This window comes from Pongo pygmaeus, chromosome 10 (assembly GCF_028885625.2).
Source record: "Pongo pygmaeus isolate AG05252 chromosome 10, NHGRI_mPonPyg2-v2.0_pri, whole genome shotgun sequence".
Taxonomy (NCBI): Eukaryota; Metazoa; Chordata; class Mammalia; order Primates; family Hominidae; genus Pongo; species Pongo pygmaeus.
The window spans coordinates 37,141,165-37,161,651 of record NC_072383.2 but is presented as its reverse complement, the minus strand read 5'-3'; the positions used below and the strand labels follow the sequence as shown (position 1 = coordinate 37,161,651).

Below are 20,487 nucleotides of genomic sequence, written 5' to 3'. Positions count from 1 at the left end.
AGTGTCTCAATAGAACATGTGCCACCCCCAGTCCACAGTCTCTGGGCCTATAGTTCAGCACTAGGACTCACCTAGGAGTTGCAGTCTTGTGGCCTAGACTGCCTTTCAAATTGACTTAGAGCACCAGAGCACTTTAGCCCATAATAGGAGGGCTTATGCAAACTCAAGTATTGACCACTAGGATCAGCAATTCCCCTCTGGCTAGGGCTGGTTTAAATATTCCCTCCATGGGTAGGCATCGGCTGAGTTTGGTCCAATTTTGCTTTCTGTTATAACAAGATAGCGCTGAGGTCAAGGCCTCAAAACTGCTGCACTGACTATCGCTCTCCCCAGTACACAGAATCCCTCTCCGCACCATGTCGCCACTCCCAGGGAATGGAGGAAGGGTGGCGTCAGTGACTCAAGACTGTTTTTCCTACCTGTTCAGTGCCTCTTTCAGTGATATAAAGTTAAAACCAGGTACTATGAGTGCTCTTATGCAGTTCTTAGGAAGGTGTTTTTTTGTGTGTAGATAGTTGTTAAATTGGTGTGCTTGCAGTGGGTGTCTTCTATTCCGCCATCTTGTTCCACCCCTCATCTACATCTTTCTAATATAGAACGATCTCTTAAATACCAAGAAAAAAATGCCAAAACCCAAGGGGGCAAAAGATATGAATAGAGAATTCACAGAAAAAGAATCGCAAATAGCCAATGAGCCTTTTTGAAAGATGCTCAACTTCACACATAGCAAAGCGCAAACTAAAACTGCTATCTATCCGTCCCCCTGTGAGATTCAGAAAAATTCCTAAGTTTGACCACAATCCCTGTTGGTGAGGCTGTGGAATAAAATGTACATTGCTATTGGAATTGCCAAACGGTGACACAAGGAACTTGGAAATATATATATATCAAAATTGAAATTCAGCAATATCCATCAAATACCAGCATATTTCTCCTTTAACTTAACAATGCCACTCCCAGAAATTACCCTGAAAATGTACCTCCACAAATAAGAAACATTCCACAAAGTTGTTTACTTACAGTATTTGTAAGAAAAATATACTGGAAATAGCCCAAATGTCCATCAATAGGGCATTGACTGAAAAAACTACAGTTCATGCATGTAATGGGCTACTAAATGGTCATAAGTAAAGGATGAAGAAATACCTAGCACTAACACAGAGGAATCTATAGGAATATTTTATTAAATAAATGAATTCACTTAATTCTTTTATAAAATATTCTATATTACATTTAGAATGAGAAAGGCCGGAAACTAAGACTCATGGGTATTTACGTGTTTATATATTTTTAGGATTTATTTTTTTAAAATGGACTGGAATGAGAAACCAGAAAGCAGAAAAAAAAAAAAAAAAATACTCATGTTGCAGAAGGAAATAGGGCAGGGAGGATAAGGATAGAAACCAGACTAGTATTTTACATATTCAAAAAATTAAATCATTAAAGGTTTCAAGGTATTCCATCAGACTAGACAACATGAAGGACTATGCTAGCATAGAATACCTAAAAGAGTACCAGATCAACATGAAACTTTTGTCTGTAAAAAGACAGTATAGAATTAAGAGATCACTCAAACATGAAGTATTTGCTACACACAAGCCTACAAGCAGTCAGTATCCAGGACACATAAAATATATATAGGAGATATAAACATACAAAAGACACATCCTATAAAGAAAACCAAACTTCAGAAAAGGAACATAAGCAAATGACATTTCACAAATGAAACATCGATGGCCAATTAACCTAATTAGTAATCAGAGAAATATAAATTAGAACTACAATGAGCTATCAGATTACCAATAATGATAAAAGACTGAGATATTGTTGGTGAAAACATATAACAACCAAGACTCTTACCCCTTGCTAAGAGGGGTAAAACTGGAATAACCATTTAGGAAAAGAATTTTGCATTACCTTGAAGATGCAAAGAAGTGCATATCATATGAACTAGCAATTCTACTCCTAGAAATATATCCTAGAGAAACTTTTTATACATGTGTGCAAGGAAAAATGTCAATAATACTCCAAGTAGCATTGTCCTTCGTAGGAAAATATTCAAAACAACGTAAGCAAAATATTCAAAATAACCTAAATATCCATTGTTAGAAGATACATAAATTGTGATATATTCATACAATAGAATGCTATATAGCAGGAAAAATAATAAATGTACTAGAGCTACAAGTATCAAAGCAGATGAACCGTAAAATATAATATTGGGTGAAAAAAAAAGCAAGTTGCAGAAAAATATATAGAGTTGGATCAATATATAGAAAGTTTAAAATAAAGCAGTTAAAAAGTCTGTGTTATAACAAAAAACAAATTCAAGGAAATAGTTACCTCTAGAGGGCAGGATATGAAATACAATTGAAGAAATCTTCAAAAGTATTATGTATTGTTTCTCAAGCTACCTAGGGAGTATGAGGGTTATCCGTTTTATTCTTATTTGCTAAACTGTACATATACATTAATGTACTCATGTATATTTAATAAAATATAAAAGTAATTTTAAAGAGTCAATTGCATTAGTAGTACTAAAATATCCATGATATATATTTGTTGGCAAACATCTAAAAAATCACTTCAAATTTAACTGATTTCTATTTATTTAATTGTTAGTTTTTAAAATAGAGTAAAATTAACTTATACAGTTATACTGACAGATTTTCTCAGTAGATGTTGGCCTGCTTTTTAAAGAATATATTCCTCCTTCTTCCATCAGAATCTAGGAGAAAACCAAAATGTTAACAATTCCTAAGTATACATAATATTCACTTACATCTACCCTATTTACACTACCAATTCATTTTATAGTACTTTTCTTTTATATTACTTCAGTTCAACATGGTTTATTTTTAAACCACAAAGAAAAATTAGCCTGTGGTAAACAATAAAATGAAATTTAAATTCGTTTAAAAACAACAAGCAACAGAATAGACACTTGCCAAGAAATGAATTACTGAGAAAAAGGAAAAGCTTCAGGTAATCATAGTAAATCCAGCTGAAGAAAGACAAACATATTAAGGCACTTTGGAAATTTGTTATTCTTTATTTAATTTCCTAAGTTAGATCATCAGTCATTTATTATCAGGTTTTTTAAATAATAAAAGCTCTTAGAGGTATAACTTTCTATAGAATACACTATTGGTTTTAGTTTCCATCACTTTCTATGTAATTTGTACTTTATTTTCATTTCCTTTCTCTAACAAAGCAAATGAATCCTGAGTGTTTCTTTATTTCCAAGATGTTAAGGGAAGTTAAGTATCTCTTTTTAGTTGATTTCAATTTTATCAAATATTGATTAGAGAATGTACCTATGAATCTCTCCTTAGATAAATTTCTTAGATTTTCTTTATGGCTTACTACATGAATTACGTTTGCATATGTATCATGGGCTTATAAAAAATTTTTTCTATATATTCTCTGTTGGTAGGATATAGAATTTTAGATATATACAATAAAGGAGAAACTGTCTAGCTGCTTCCCAAACCTGACCCCCTTTTTCTTGGACATACAGCTAGACTGTATTTCCCAGCCTCCCTTGGAATTGGTTTAGACATGTTACATAAGTTCTGGTCATAGGCAGAAGTAATGTAAACTACTGCCGGTCCTGGTCCATAAAAATCTTCCCCACAATCCTCCACTTCCTTTTCCTTTCTGCTCTCTGGTAACAATAAACTGGAAGCCACCAGTTTATGGCCTGAATAACTACATGGAGCAGAGCCCCTTCCCTAACCCCTCTATCTTATCATTTAAAAATCTTTTCTCTTCAAGTCATGACACATTCAAGCCCCAAACTTGCAAAAAGAACACAAAACTTTCAAGAAAGCTATGTAGACCCCACGGCAGGCCTGCACTCCAATACCTACTTCAGATCTGTTTGAGAAGGACAGCAAAGATCTAGACACTAAGTTATTCATGAATGTCCTCCATTCTCCAGGATGGCAAGCCTTGCTATGGATCAGAAAATCTGCATCTCCTATTTTCCTCTTTTCCGAATGGGCTTTTTATTGCATTTATGTGGTCTTTGCTCCAATAGTATATATGTTTTCTTAATGTATATATTTTGCTGTTTGCCTTCAACCTTTATTATATTCTAGATACGTTGCTTATAAACTATATTGACTTTTTCTTCATAATTTGATATTCTTTGAATCTTGAAAAGAATTCATATTCAATATATTAATTCATATTCAATATGTTAATTGCTATCATATTCAATATGTTAATTGCTAAGTGGGTTTCATTTTTTACACTGTATATAGAATTGCTATTTCATTTCTTCCCATCTTGATCAGGTTTCCTAGTGTGACATCATCACTCTTGAATTTTGTTCTTCCACGTCTCCACTTCTCTGGTGAATACCTTCCCATGTTAACAATTGTATTTTAACTTTATTCCTCTACTAAACCTTTAAAATTAAATAATTTTACTCCTCCAATACTTTGTTCTTTCCTATTCTCTTCCACTCCCATCAAAAGCTCTTGAGAACACCACATGTCCCCATCCAAGAGGCTTGTTCTGTTTGCTTGTTTTAGCCCGTATGTCTCTTCATCAATTCTTCCTCAGCAGAATCTACCTGTTTTAATTTTACCTAACCTGTGGGCAGGTGCAACCCAGCCCTCTTTCTACTCCTACCCCTTCATTCCATCCCATTGGTGACTCCTGCCTTGGCCCCTCTGGTAGAACCTAATTTTAGTCAGGGTTCCACTGCACCTTTGGCCATGGCCAGGCATCACAATTTAAAGTCCCCATACCTGCTCTACCCAAGGAACTCCTCATAGCACCTGATTCCCTTTCGGCTACATCAATGGGCTTTTTTCTTTTTTGACTAGTTCTAGCTATATTCAAGCTGCCAGCTTTCTAGACATAGGTGTAGTCAAACAGAATTTGTTTTGAAGTATTAAATTCTGTTGATAATTCATCTTTTGGGAGGATACATCTATATTATTCATATTTGGGGAAATATGAATTATTTAAAGGAATAACAGGACAGCTTCCATCACTACTGACCACATTCTCCTCCTTTTTCTTTCCTACGACACTAGTACTCCCCAAACCTCTCTAGTAGCTCATTCTCAGCTTCGTTTTCTGGTTCCTCTTCTACTTCATACCCTCCAACCTGAAATGTGCCTTCTCAGGAATTTGACAATTTTTGTTCTTATTCTATACACTTTCTCTTGAGAATCACATACTTGGATGTAGTCAATTATCTGCTATTCATAAAGGCTAAAAAAAACTCTTCTGACCTCAAGCCCTGTATATATAATTGCCTACTATACATCTCCACATAGACCACAGGTTTTTCAGAAGATCCTCACTTGAGCTCAGTGGGTCAAACTTACCTCTCTCAGAAATCTGCTCCTCCTCTGAATCAGAGTGATGCTAGGTATTGTTTTTAAAAAGTATATCACAAAATGTATAATGCCAAACACAATCATTTCTCTCTTGTGTAATAATCTAAAGTGAGTGTTTCTGGTAAGCAGGCAATTTTCCTCCATATAGTGATTCAGAGACCCAGTCCTTACCATCTTGTGGCTCCATTATCCCTTGGGGCCTCACTACCATCTAGCCATCAAAGAAAGACAGCATGGAAAAATAATTCCTTTTTCTTATAAGCCTTAACCTAAAATGATGCACATCACTTCTCCTAACATTTCATTAGTGAGATCTAGCCATATGTACATGGATGGATGGTTAGGAAACATGTTCCTTGGCTGGGAAGCCATTTCATGGTGGCAGCTCTATTCTATTAAAAATGGTATATTCTACAAAAAAAGGTACATGGATTTCGATGGACAGTTAACCTTTCCTGCCACCTCCTCCTATGGTTTCAATCTTGTTCAGTAGCACAATCCCATCAACTACCCATTTACTCAAATAATAAATAAATTTCTTAATTTCTTCCTTCTCAATTTCTTCCTTCTCCCTTAACTAATCACCAATCACCAAGTACTATCAATTCTAGATCTAAATCTTCTCTTCTCTCACTTTCATCCTTACTGCTATTGTAAAACTTCAAGCTCTCATTATTTCTTCCCCTAACTTGAGCTGTTCCACTTATCAAATCCCTCCTCATTGTTGCTAGAATCAACTTTTTTATTACTCTGATGTCATTATATTCCTCTGCTAAAATTTGTTTAGTGGATCTCTGTTTAATGATCAAGAATTAAACTGTTATATATCATACAAGGCCATTTATGACCTACCTCTTTGTATTGTCCAGAATTACCTAGGCCACTCCTGCACCCTTTATCATTAGTATTATAAATTGTAGCTATAACAATAATTAGAATGAAACAAGGTACTTGAAATTTCTAAAACAGGCTGTACTCTGACATCTTAGTTTATCTATGTTGCTCTTTCTTCCCAATTTGACCATTTGGTAAACAACTTATTGATACTGTGCTCAAAAGTTACCTCCTCCATCACATCTTCCTCCTGTTTACAGATGAAAGTTAGAAGTATTTTTTACTAATAATCCAAAACAAACTTTAATTCAAGCAATTTATCTAAATGCATTATATTTTTGTCTCTTTCTGACTAGCCACTAGATGAAGACTTCTTAAAGACAGGTTCCATGTCCTTTCATCTCTGTACCTTGCAGAGTCTACTGCATAACAGAATATAATCTTGAGAACAAAGCATCATTTTATCCCCAGTGTCTAGCATACAGGAAACATTCAATAAGTGTCTTTATATGAATTCATAATATGTACTCAATAAACATTTATTGAAGAAAAAAGGGAAAACAGTATAGCTGAAAATATCAAGTCAGATAAGACAGACAGTTTGAATCTTGGCTTGAGAGTGTGACCTCAAACAAGTTATCTAATCTCTTTACATTTCAGTCTCTTTTGCTGTGAAGACTCTAGCAACTCAGGCTCCTGTAGATTAGAAATAAACTACATAAAGTTCCTAGCACTGTTGTAAAAATTACACCCTTATGATGGCAAGGGATTATAACATTACATAAGCAGTGTTTATAGATATTTCAATAGTATAGCAAATATAAAATTATGTAGCACATTAAAACCTAAAGCATTTTCATGTTGAAAGATGATATGGTTTGGATCTTTGGGTACCCCCCGGCAAATCTCATGTCGAATTATAATCCCCAGTGTTGGAGATGGGGCCTGGTGGCAGGTGACTGAATCATGGGAAGTAGTTTCTTCTGAATGGTTTCGCACCATCCCCCTTGGTACTGCCCTTACAATAGTGAAGTTTGTTCTCATGAGATCTGGTTGGTTAAAAGTGTGTGGCACCTCCCGCCTCACTCTTGCTCCTGCCTTTGCTGTTTGAGATGCCTCACACCTGCTTCAACTTCCACCATAATTCTAATTTCCTGAGGCTTCCCCAGAAGCCAATTAGATGCCAGAATCCTGCTTCCTATACAGCATGTGAAACTGTGAGCCAATTACATCTATTTTCTTTATAAATTACCCAGTCTCAAGTATTTTTTTATAGCAATGTAAGAACAGACTAATACAGAAAATTGGTACCAGGAGTGGAATTTTGATATAAAGATACCTGAAAATGTGGAAGGAATTTTGGAACTCGGTAATGGGCAGAAGTTGGAAGAATGTGGCAGGCTCAGAAGAAGACAGGAAGATAAGGGAAAGTTTGTAACTTCGTAAAGACTGGTGGTTGAACGGTTATAACAAAAAAGGCTGAAAATGCTGGTAGTGATATTGATAGTGAAGTTCAGGCTGAGGAGGTCTCAGATATAAATGAGGAACTTATTGGGAACTGGAGCAAAGGTCACTTTTGTTATGTGTTAGCAAAGAACTTGGCAGCACTGTGCCCCTGCCCTAGGGATCTGTGGAACTCTGAACTTGAAGGTGATTAATTTAGGATATCTGGCCAAAGAAATTTCTAAGCAGCAAAGCATTGAAGATATGGACCAGCTGCTTCATAAGAACAGCCTATGTTCACATGTGTGAGCAAAGAAATGATATAAAATTGGAACTTATATTTAAAACAGAAGCAGAGCATTAAAGTTTGGAAAATTTGTAGCCTGGCCATGTGGTAGAAAATAAAAGCCCATTTTCCGGGAAGGAATTCAAGCAGGCTGCAGAAATTTGCATAAGTAAAAAACGAGCTAAGTGCTAATAGCCAAGGCAATGGGGAATAGGTCTCAATGGCATTTCACAGAACTTCATGACAGCCCCTCCTATCACATGCCTGAAGGCCTAGGAGGGAAGAATGGTTTCCTAGGCCAGGCTCAGGGCCCTGCTGCTCTGTGCAGCCTCAGAACACTGCTCCCTGTATCCCAGTCACTCCAGCTCCAGCTATGGCTCAAAGGGGCCCAGGGTACAGCTCAGTCTGCTGCTTCAGACGATGCAAACTGTAAGCCTTGATGGCTTCCATGTGGTGTTAAGCCTCTGGGTGCACAGAGTTTAAGAGTTAAGGCTTGAGAGACTCCACCTAGATTTCAAAGGACGTATGCAAAAGCCTAGATGTTCAGGCAGAAGTCTGTTGCACAGGTGGAACTCTCATGGATAACCTCTACTAGGGCAGAGTGGAGGGGCAATGTGGGATTGGAGCCCCCACACAGAGTCTCCAATGGGGCACTGCCTAGTGGAGCCATGAGAAGAGGACCACCATCCTTCAGACCCCAGAATGGTAGATACACCGACAGCTTGCACCTAGCTCCTGGAAAAGCCACAGGCACTCAGCCCCAGCCCACGAAAGCAGCCACAGGGGCTGAACCTTGCAAAACCACAGAGGCAGGGCTGCCCAAGGCTTTTGGAATCTACCTCTTACACCAGTGTGTCTGGATGTGAGATATAGAGTCAAGGGAGATTATTTTGGAGCTTTAAGATTTGTGACTGCCCTGTTGGGTTTCAGACTAGCATGGGGCCTGTAGCCCCTTTCTTTTGGCCTATTTCTCCCTTTTGGAATGTAAATATTTACCCAATGCTTGTACTGCCATTGAATCTTGGAAGTAACTACCTTATTTTTGATTTTACAGGCTCATAGATGGAAGAGATTTGCCTTGTATCGGGTGAAACTTTGAACTTTTGAGTTAATGCTGGAGTGAGTTGAGACTTTGGAGAACTGTTGGAAATGCATGATTGTATTTTTGCAATATGAGAAGGACATGAGATTTGGGGGGCTGGGGGTGGAAAGATATGGTTTGGATCTATGTCCCTGCCAAATCTCATGTCAAATTATAATCCTGAGTGTTGGAGGTGGGGCTTGGTGGGAGGTGATTGGATCATGGCAGGGCAGTGGTTTCTCCTGAGTGGTTTAGCACCATCCCTCTTGGTGGTGTCCTCATGATAGTGAGTTTGTTCTCCTGTGATCTGGTCATTTAAAAGTCTGTGGCACCTCCCTACTCACTCTCTCTTGCTCCTGCTCCTGCCATGTGAGACTCCTTGCTCCCCCTTTGCCTTCTGCCATAATTAGAAGTTTCCTGAGGCCTCCCCAGAAAGCAATCAGATGCCAGCATCATGCTTCCTGTACAGCCTGCAGAACCATGAGCCAACCAAACCTCTTTTCTTTATAAATTACCCAGTCTTAGGTATTTCTTTATAGCAGTGCAAGAATGAACTAATACAGAAGTTTTGTAATACTTAAAAAATGTGTTTAAAATGTCCTCAAGATTGTTTTGTCTCAAATAAAGCATGTTAACAGTCTCTGAAAACGTGTTTTTATTTCTAGATCTAAGCTATAATTTCCTCAGAATAAAAAAGTATAAGAAAAAGAGTCCATCCAAAAAAAATTAATGAATAAATGTTAACCTTAAATCAAAGTAAATGCTAAATACAGTAATATGATATGGTAATACAAACTGACTTAATTGAGAAGATAATGTGAGACTGTGCTTTACCTCATCAAGTCCAAAGTCCCATGACTGCTTAGAGTGCAATTCTTCTGAAGGTATATTTCCCCTAAGGATTATAAATACACAGTATCAAAGTTTGTTGTGTTCCCTCTGGGAATTATTGCTCTAAATTAGAGTTTCCAAACTTGGCTTCAGATCAGAATTACATGGGAAGCTTTCCTAAAAATAAAGATTCATAAGCTCCATGCCAAGGAGCCCACCTATTATGTGCAGGTCAATCTTGGTATTCTATAGTTTAAAATTACTCCTTCAAGTAATCTGGACCTGCAGTCAGGATTGGGAACCACGTTCTAAATTGCTTTCATAAGGTACATTTAAAACTCAAGGCCTAACATGACTTTTTCACTCATAAATTTCTAGATATTGGGAGATTTAACAACAAAAACACAAATTTGCCAATTTTTTGAAATGTTTTGTAAGTCTATGTTTTAATTAATTTGTAGTGCCAATCCCACTAAAATTGCATCTTTTTATCAATCAATATTTTTAATAATTCCACAAGAAATCACTTCCAGAATAAAAATTTATTCTAGTTCATGATTTCTAACCAGAAAGATTTGGCTAAATTGTAATTATTACCAAGAAAGTTAGGACTATTACCAAGAAAGTTAGGACTATTTTAGCTAGAAACTACTAGCTAAAATAAAGTTTTCTTTAGTTAGTTATAATTGCAGGCCATTATTCAGAAAAGCCTGGAAGGCAGTTCTCAAACTCTTAAGGAATAAATTTAACATCAACACATAATGGATGAGCGTAAAAATCACCTTAAACTCAGAACATTTTGTACACCAGCTGCAAGAAGAGAAAGAAAAATCTGGTGGAACATAATTGTTTTCAATGTATGGGTAGAGGAGATTGTAATCTTGAACATAGAGAAAACATGGAGTCTCTGAGAGGTAAATGTTGGCAATAAGAGTGCTCTATCCCTAAAATGTACGCTGTCCTATAAACTGCTGATATGCTTGCTTATGCCACTAACATCTGAATTCTATCACTCCCTGTAGTGATTCTATACTAATCAAGCAAGCAGCCTTCCCACTGAGAGCTGTTTGAAAGTAAGAAAATATGCCTTTTCATGTCAATAAGACTTCCTATACATGTTCCCTTTCTATTTATTACTTTAAATTAATAAATTGACATTCTGGCGGATATGAGTTTCTTGGACACATTAAATCAATTTCCTCAAATCTAATCAACACTAATATTCAGATAAGAAGGTATTTGGGAGCTGGCAAATTTGAGCACCACACTCTCAACTGGAGTGATATTATCAACACTGTGACTCCTGGTAAGGCTCCTTTGAGACCAGGTTGCCTGCCCACCCTCAAATGGCAATATGCCTACCTCACTTTGCATCAATTCAACCTTCATCATGCATCATACTAGATCCTGATTTGTATTCCCCAGATTCACCTAAAAACTTACATAGAGTTTGCTGGATATTTCTGAATACTTTTCTGTGGTATCTTCTCTTGGTAATCATTTTCAAGTTTTCCTTAAAAAATAAAAGTATGCACTGAGTTAAAAATTTAGCATAGTCTATTTTCATTTTTTAATTCAAAGCATATTAACATGACACGTACAGAGGAAACCCACTGGTCCAAAATGTTATATAATAGGAAGCCATTCTATTTTTTGTTTCATTTTCCTCCAAAAACATAAACACACATACAAATATATAGACGTGTGTGTATAAATATACAAATATATATACTAAAACTGAAAGAAAAAAAGAATATGTAATTACATTTTCCATGTACAATACCAACCTTTTCTTTCAGAGCTGCTTGGGTAGTAATCGTTCTCAAAAGATGTACTAAGATCATTTCTTTCATTTCTGTTATACTCTCTCTGATACTTCTTGTTTGGCTGACATTTTTCTGGATAACTTGTTTTATTCAAAGTCGAATTACTAAAAGTCAACTCTGGAACTGTAAAAATGTTTCTAATGCATCTGTCAGTGACATGGTTTTTATCAGAACTAGTGACTACACAAGTATCTCCCATACTATCATAATCACACTTGTTAAATATTTTCTTTATCCTTTGCTGATCTATGTTTAATACATTGATCATATTTTGACTAACAAAAGAGTCACAGTTCTCTGATAGAAGGTTAGGAGTAGACTGGTTCACATCTTCAAGAAAATTTGAAACTTCCTTTCCATTTTTCCCCCAAATATGCTGTATTGAGTGCTTTTCAGTAATGTAGTCTGACTGTCTTATTTCATCCATGCTTCTACAATCTTCATCCATAATTACAGCAGGGCTTTTAGTAAGTAAATTCCTATTTCCTAGACTTTGGGATAAACAAAAACATATTTAGCAAGAAAAGCATGGATTATTTGCATTTAGAAACTCTTACTTTCAATTCTTAGAAGACATATTGAGTTGCTACTAACATTTACCTAGATTATGTTTTTATTTTTTATATTTAAATAAATAATATTGCTTTGGGTGAAAATTTGTCTAATGTGCTCTTCTAATGACTTATTATGAAAATAATCTATGGTCAGTTTTTTATTACAACATGAAATGTTAGCATGAGGTTTAATTAAAACATGACCAACCTATAGTATATTTTCTGTAATAAAATCTAAAGAATAAACTAGACAACCACTATATGTCACTGCTGTTCCATTTAACCAGAGAAAGATGTTTTGAAGGCTGTGCAGAGAAAATTTATCACCAGTGTTAAAACATAAAATCAAATAGTTATGAGACCATTATAACATATTTTTCAACCTAATATGGATATAAAAACAATTATAAAGTTCCCAAGCAAGAGCAATATAAATACAAATGTGTATATAATAAAACCAAGAGATAAGGTGAATTAGATAAAAACTAATTAGATGAATTAGATAACTTGTAAGTTCTATTCTAATGCAGAAATAATAATTCTAGGTTAAGTCCAATTTGTGTACAAGAATCAAAGCTATAGTGGAAAATAATTACAAATCAAGACGTTTCTTATTTTATTCTCAGTGACTACAGATTTATTTGGAAGTGAGTTATTCCTGAGGTTGGAGGTATCAAAAAAATTAGGGAAAAAAAACACAGATTGCTAAAACTCTAATAACTATTTTTAAGTTATTTATCAAATATTTGATGATCACCTACTCTGTTCCAGGTACTAGGCCATATACTGGCAATAGAGAGATAAAAGAGCTCAGCTTGTTGTTAAAGAGAGAGATTAATGTTTTACCCATGAATGTTCACAGCTCATGATCCTAAGTTGTTTCTCAATGAGGGCCTTATTGGTGTTTTAGACAGAATGATGTTATTTTGCTATACCAAAAGACACAGTATATAGTATGCACTAATATACACCATTAACATGAGGAAAATATCTGTTACTCTACATAAAAGAATAGAGGTAAATGCACTTTATAAGATATTAAGCACAATATAAATGTAAATCTTTTTTTATTATTCTTTCAATAGTTTTTGGGAAACAGGTATGTTTGTTTACATGAACAAGTTCTTTAGTGGTGATTTCTGAGATTTTGGTGCAGCCATTACCCAAGCAGTGTACACTGTACCCAATGTGTAGTCTTTTATCCCTCATCCCTCCCCCACCCTCCCCCAGAGTCCCCAGAATCCATTATATCAATCTTTTTTGTGTGTGTGTGTGACGGAGTTTTGTTCTTTTCATTCAGGCTGGAGTGCAGTAGTGCAATCTTGGCCCACTGCAACCTCTGCTTCCTGGGTTCAAGCAATTCTCCTGCCTCAGCCTCCTGAAAAGCTGGGATTACAGGTGTGTGCCACCACACCCGGCTGACTTTTGTGTTTTTAGTAGAGACAGGGTTTTACCATGTTAGCCAGGCTGGTCTCAAACTCCTGACCTCAGGTGATCCACCTACTTCAGCCTCTCAAAGTGCTGGGATTATAAGTGTGGGCCACCACGCCCGGTCCATTATATCAATCTTATGCCTTTGTGTCCTCAAAGCTTAGCTCCCACTTATAAGTGAGAACGTAACAATGTTTGGTTTTCCATTCCTGAGTTACTTCAGTTAGAATAATGGTTTCCAACTCCATCCAGGTTGCTGTGAATGCCATAATTTCATTCCTTTTTACGGCTGAGTAGTATTCCATGGAGTGTGAGTGTGTGAGAGTGTGTGTGTGTGTGTGTGTGTGTGTATTTTCTTCACCCACTCATTGGTTGATAGGCATTTAGGCTGGTTCCATATTTTTGCAGTTGTGAATTGTGCTGCTATAAACATGCACGTGCAAGTGTCTTTTTCACATACTGACTGATTTTCCTCTGGGTAGAAACCCAGTAGTGGGATTGCTGGATCAAATGGTAGTTCCACTTTTAGTTCTTTAAGGAGTCTCCATACTGTTTTCCATAGTGGTTGTACTAGTTTACATACCCACCAGCAGTGTAAAAGTATTCCCTTTTCACCACATCCATGCCAACATCTACTATTTTTTTGTTTTTTAATTATGACCATTCTTGTAGGAGTAAGGTGGTTATTGCATTGTGGTTTTGATTTGCATTTCCTCCATCTTTAGCGATGTTGAGCATTTTTTCATGTCTGTTGACCATTTGTATATCTTCTTTTGCAAATTGTCTATTCATGTACTTAGCCCATTTTTTGATGGGATTACTTGTTTTTTTCTTACTGATTCGAGTTCCTTGTAGATTCTGGATATTAGTCCTTTCTCAGATGCATAGTTTGGGAAGATTTTCTCCCACTTTCTGGGTTGTCTGTTTACTTTGCTGATTATTTCTTTTGCTGTGTAGATTTTAATTTTAATTAGGTTCCATTTGTTTATTTTTGTTTTTGTTGCATTTGCTTTTGGTTCTTGGTCATGAACTCTTCACTTAAGCCAATGTCTAAAAGAGTTTTTCCGATGTTATCTTCTAGAATTTGTATGGCTTCATGTCTTAAAGTTTTTTATCAATCTTGAGTTGATTTTTATATAAGGTGAGAGATGAGGATCCAGTTTCATACTACATGTGGCTTGCCAACTATCCCAGCACCATTTGTTGAATAGGGTGTTCTTTCCCCACTTTATGTTTTGGTTTGCTTTGTCAAAGATCAGTTGACTTTAAGTATTTGGCTTTATTTCTGGGTTCTCTATTCTGTTCCATCTGTCCACATACCTATATTTATACCAGTGCCATGCTGTTTTGGTAAGCATAGCCCTGTAGTATAGTTTGAAGTCAGGTAATGTGATGCCTCCAGATTTTGTTCTTTTTGCTTAGTCTTCCTTTGGCTCTGTGGGGTTTTTGGGGTGCATATGAATTTTAGGATATTTTTTCTAGTTCTGCGAAGAATGATATTAGTATGTTGATGGGAATTGCATTGAATTTATAGATTGCTTTTGGCAGTATGGTCATTTTTACAATATTAATTCTGCACATCCATGAGCATGGGATGTGTTTCCATTTGTTTGTGTCATCTATGATTTCTTTAAGAAGTGTTTCTAGTTTTTCTTGTAGAGATCTTTCACCTCCTTGGTTAGGTATATTACTAAGTATTTTATTTTTTGCAGCTGTTGTAAAAGGGGTTGAGTTCTTGATTTGATTCTCAGCTTATTCAGTGTTGATGTATAGCAGTTCTACTGCATTGTGAACATTGATTTTGTACCCTGAAACTTTACTGAGTCAATTTATCAGATCTAGGAGCTTTTTGGATGAGTCCTTAGGGTTTTCTAGGTATACTATTATGTCATTGGTGAACAGCAACAGTTTGAGTTCCTCTTTATCTATTTGGATGCCCTTTATTTCCTTCTCTTGTCTGATTGCTCTGGTTAGGACTCCAGTACTGTGTAGAATAGAAGTGGTGAACCCTTGTCTGATTGCTCTGGTTAGGACTCCAGTACTATGTAGAATAGAAGTGGTGAAATCTTGTCTGATTGCTCTGGCTAGGACTTCCAGTACTATGTCGAATAGAAGTGGTGAAAGTGGGCATCCTTGTCTTGTTCCAGTTCTGGGAGGGAATGCTTTCAACTTTCCCCCATTCAGTATAATGCTGGCTGTGGGTTTGTCATAGATGGCTTTTATTATCTTAAGGTATGTCCCTTTTATGCTGATTTTGCTGAGGGTTTTAAACATAAAGTGATGCTAGATTTTGTAAAATGGTTTTTCTACATCTATTGAAATGATCATATAATTCTAGTTTTTAATTCTGTTTATGTAGTGTATGATATTTATTGACTTATGTATGTTAAACCATCCCTGTATCCCTGGTATGAAACTCACTTGATCATGATGTATTATCTTGATATGCTGTTGGATTCAGTTAGCCAGTATTTTGTTGAGGAATTTTGCATCTATGTTCATCAGGAATATTGGTCTGTAATTTTTTGTTTTTTTTTTTTTGTTATGCCTTTTCCTGGTTTTGGTATTAGGGTGATACTGGCTTCATAGAATGATTTAGGGAGGATTCTCTCTTTATCTTTTGGAATAGTTTTCAGTAGGATTGGTACCAATTCTTCTTTGAATGGCTGATAAAATTCAGCTGTGAATCCATCACAAAAAATCCATCAACAAAAAATCCATCCGGACTTTTTTGTTGTTGGCAAGTTTTAAAATTGCCATTTCAGTCTCACTACTTGTCATTGGTCTGTTCAGAGTTTCTGTTTCTTCCTGGTTTGATCTAGGAGGGTTGTATATTTCTAGGAATTTATCAATCTCCTGCAGGTTTTCTAATTTGTATGTGTAAAGGTGTTCATAGTAGCCTTGAATAATTGTTTGTATTTCTGTAGTATCAGTTATAATATCTCCCATTTTGTTTCTAATTGAGCTTATTTGGGTCTTCTCTATTCTTTGTTAATCTTGCTAATGGTCCATCAATTTTATCTTTTCAAAGAACCAGCTTTTCATTTCATTTATCTTTTGTATTGTTTTTTCTGTTTGTTTCAATTTCACTTAGTTCTGCTCTGATCTTTATATTTCTTTTCTTCTGCTGGGTTTGGGCTTGGTTTGTTCTTGTTTCTCTAGTTCCTTGAGGTGTGACCTTAGATTGTCTATTTGTGCACTTCCAGACTTTTTGATGTAGGCATTTAATGCTATTAACTTTCCTCTTAGCACCACTTTTGCCATATTCCAGAGGTTTTGATAGATTATGTCACTACTACTGTTCAGTTCAAAGAATGTTTAGATTTCCATCTTGATTTCATTGTTGACCCAAAGACCATTTAGGAGCAGATTATTTAATTTCCATGTATTTGTACAGTTTTCAGGGTTCCTTCTGGAGTTGATTTCCAATTTTATCCCACTGTGATCTGAGAGAGTACTTGATATAATTTCTGTTTTCTTAAATTTATTGTGACTTGTTTTGCAGCCTATCATATGGTCTATCTTGGAGAATGTTCCATGTGCTGATGAAAAGAATGTATATTCTGCAGTTTTTGGGTACGATATTCTGTAAATATCTGTTAAGTGCATTTGTTCTAGGGTACAGTTTAAGCCTATTGTTTCTTTGTTGACTTTCTGTCTTGATGACCTCTCTAATGTTGTTAGTGGGGTACTGAAATCCCCCACTATTATTTGCCATCTATCTCATTTCTTAGGTCTAATAGTAATTGTTTTATAAATTTGGGAGCTCCTGTGTTAGGTGCATGTGTATTTAGGATTGTGATATTTTCCTGTTGTACTAATCCTTTTATCATTATATAACATCCTTCTTTGTCTTTTTTAACTGTTTTTGCTTTAAAGTCTGTTTTGTATGATATAAGAATAGCTACGCCTGCTTGCTTTTGGTTTCTGTTTGCATGGAATATCTTTTTCCACCTCTTCACCTTAAGTTTATGTGAATTCTTATGTGTTACATAAGTCTCTTGAAGACAACAGATACTTGATGGATGGATTTTTATTCATTCTGACATTCTGTATCTTTTAAGTGAAGCATTTAGGCCATTTATATTCAATGTTAGTATTGACATGTGAAGTACTTTTCTGTTCATCATGTTAGTTGTTGCCTGGATATCTTGGTGTTTTTTTTTCCATTGTGTTATTGTTTTACAAGCCCTGTGAGATTTATGCTTTAAGGAGGTTCTATTTTGGTGTATTTCAAGGTTTTATTTCAAAATTTAGAACTCCTTTTAGCATTTCTTGTAGTGCTGGCTTGGTAGTGGTGAATTCTCTCAGCATGTTTGTCTGAAAAATACTTTATCTCACATTATGAAGCTTAGTTTCAATGGATACAAAATCCTTGGCTGATATTATTTTGTTTAAGGAGGCTAAAGATAGGGTCCCAATTTCTTCTGGTTTGTAGGGTTTCTGCTGAGAAATCTCTTGTTAATCTTATAGGTTTTCCTTTGTAGGTTACCTGATGCTTTTGCCTCACAGTTCTTAAAAATTCTTTGCTTTGTCTTGACTTTAGATAACTTGATAACTATGTACCTATGTGATCATCTTTTTGTGATGAATTTCCTGGGTGTTCTTTGAGCTTCTTGTATTTGAATATCTAGATCTCTAGTAAGACTAGGGAAGTTATCCTCGATTATTCCCTCAAATAAGTTTTCCAAACTTTTAGATTTCTCTTCTTACTCAGGAACACTGATTATTCTTATGTTTGGTTATTTAACATAATCCCAAATTTCTTGAAGGCTTTGTTCATTCATTTTTTATTAATTAGTTTTTCTTTGTCTTCACTGGCTTGAGTCAATTCGAAAGCCTTGTCTTCAAACTCAAGTTCTTTCTTCTACTTATTCGATTCTATTGTTGAAACTTTCCAGTGTATTTTGTATTTCTCTAAGTGCATCTTTCACTCACAGAAGTTTTGATTGTTTTTTCTTTATGGCATCTATTTCTCTGAAGACCTTTTCATCCATATCTGTTTTTTTTTTTTTATTTCCTTAAGTTGGTGTTCTCCTTTTTCTAGTACCTCCTTGAGTAGCATACTAATCAACCTTCTGAATTCTTTATCTGGCAATTCAGAGATTTCTTCTTGGTTTGGATCCATTGCTGGAGAACTAGTGTGGTCTTTTGGGGGTGTTACAGAAACTTGTTTTGTCATAGTACCAGAATTACTTTTCTGGTTCCTTCTCATTTGGATGGACTGTCTCAGTGGAAAGGATCTGGAACACAGGGGCTGCTGTTCAGATTCTTTTGTCCCACAGGGTGATCCTATGATCTTTTGTCCCACGGGGTGCTCTCCCCGTTCCCCTATGGGTGAGGCTGCACATGAGCCAGACTGCAGTGATTGGGTCTAGCCCCCCAGTGAGGCTATCAGGCTCCAGGTTGGTGCTGGGGAATGTCTACAAAGAGTCCTGTGATGTGATGAGGTGATCCACCTTCAGGTCTCCCAGCCGTGGATACCAGCACCTGCTCCAATGGAGGTGGCAGGGGAGTGATGTGGACTCTGTGGGAGTCCTTGGTTGTAGTTTTGTTTAGTGCACTGGTTTTCTCAAACGCTGCTTATACTAGCAGTGAAGTTGTCACTTGAACAGACTCAGGACCTCTGGATAGGCAGGATGTTGCACGTGGTAGAATTAGCTGTTGTTTTCTCCTTCTTTGGAGCAGGCTTGTTCTGAGTTGCTGTAATGGACTGAGTTGGCTGGACTCCAGCCCAGAGGTGGCACTTTCAAGAGAGCACCACCTGTGGTAGTAGAAGGGGTATGCAAGTTTGCCCTACATTGGCCAGGATAAATTTTCAGGTTTCTCAAGCAATAGGTGGGGCCGTAGAGTTCCCAAGAGTTTATGTCTTTTGTCTTTGGCTACCAAAGCAGGAAAAAAAAAAAAAAATCAGGTAAGGGCAGAGTTAGAAAGGTCTGTGCTCAGACCCTACTTAGGCAGTGCTTGCTGCAGCCACTGTGGGGGATGGGGGTGGTTCGCAGGCCAATGAAGTTATGTTCCACAGAGGATTATGGCTACCTCTGCTGCATCATACAGTCCATCACTGAGAGAAAGCCTCTGGTGACAGGCTTCTCTCAGCTCCCACGCAGCGAGTAAAGCCTGTCTCACTCTCACCATGCGCACCAACAGTGCCAAGTTTACATCCAGGCAATGGGCACACAGTGCTGAGATCTTGCCCCAGGCTATGAGCCTCCCCACTAAGAAAGCAAGCAGGGCTCCCAGGCCTTGCCCCTCCCTGTCTACCCACACTGTTGGCTGCAGCTTCTGCACTCATATCTGCATTTCCCATTCGCACCCTGCCACCAAGATTCTGCCCATGAAAATTCATGCTTAGTCAAAATTATTACAGAGTTCGGTTAGAAGCTTCTTTCACCCTGTGGCCCCTCCTCAATTCCACTGGGTACCTTCCCCAAGGACCCCTGTGAGAGAAGGCCAGGGATGGCTTCCCTGGGCTCTAGCTGGGGACCAGGAGTGTCTACAGGGCTCTTCCAGCTGCTTCTTCCACTTTTATATTTTGCTTAGCTCCCTACTTCCATTTCAGCTCTAGGGATGGTTAAATCCTTCTCCCCTGATCTGGATTTCTGGTTCCCCAGTGGAGATGTGTGTTTGGAAGCAGGCTATCCCTCTCCTCACACTTTGGGAACTGAATTTTTTGGTGGTCTCATGGAGTTTGCAGAGCAAGCCACATCTTTCAAAGGGTCTTTAAATTCTTTTGGTTTTCCTGGTATGTTTCTGCAGTGCTTTTTGGAGTAAAAGTTCATGATGTGAGTATTCACCTGCTGTTCTGTACAAGTGGGAGCTGCATTCTAGTCCTGTCTCT

The 20,487-nt window shown here is 36.9% G+C and overlaps 1 protein-coding gene across 3 annotated transcripts in view; it reads right to left on the bottom strand.

The window, feature by feature from the left end:
* Positions 1-20,487, bottom strand: part of REDIC1 (regulator of DNA class I crossover intermediates 1) — a 94,949-nt gene that overhangs the window by 23,693 nt on the left and 50,769 nt on the right. For 2 of the 3 annotated variants that reach the window (XM_054442878.1, XM_054442880.1), the window contains 4 exons: positions 11,623-12,152; positions 11,279-11,348; positions 9,839-9,899; positions 2,665-2,728 (listed from right to left, as the gene is read on the bottom strand). In XM_054442878.1, coding sequence (XP_054298853.1) covers positions 2,665-2,728; positions 9,839-9,899; positions 11,279-11,348; positions 11,623-12,152 — 725 coding nt within the window. Of the gene's footprint in view, positions 1-2,664; positions 2,729-6,423; positions 6,445-9,838; positions 9,900-11,278; positions 11,349-11,622; positions 12,153-20,487 lie in introns of all 3 variants that reach the window. The other variant, XM_054442877.1, reaches the window with a different exon arrangement.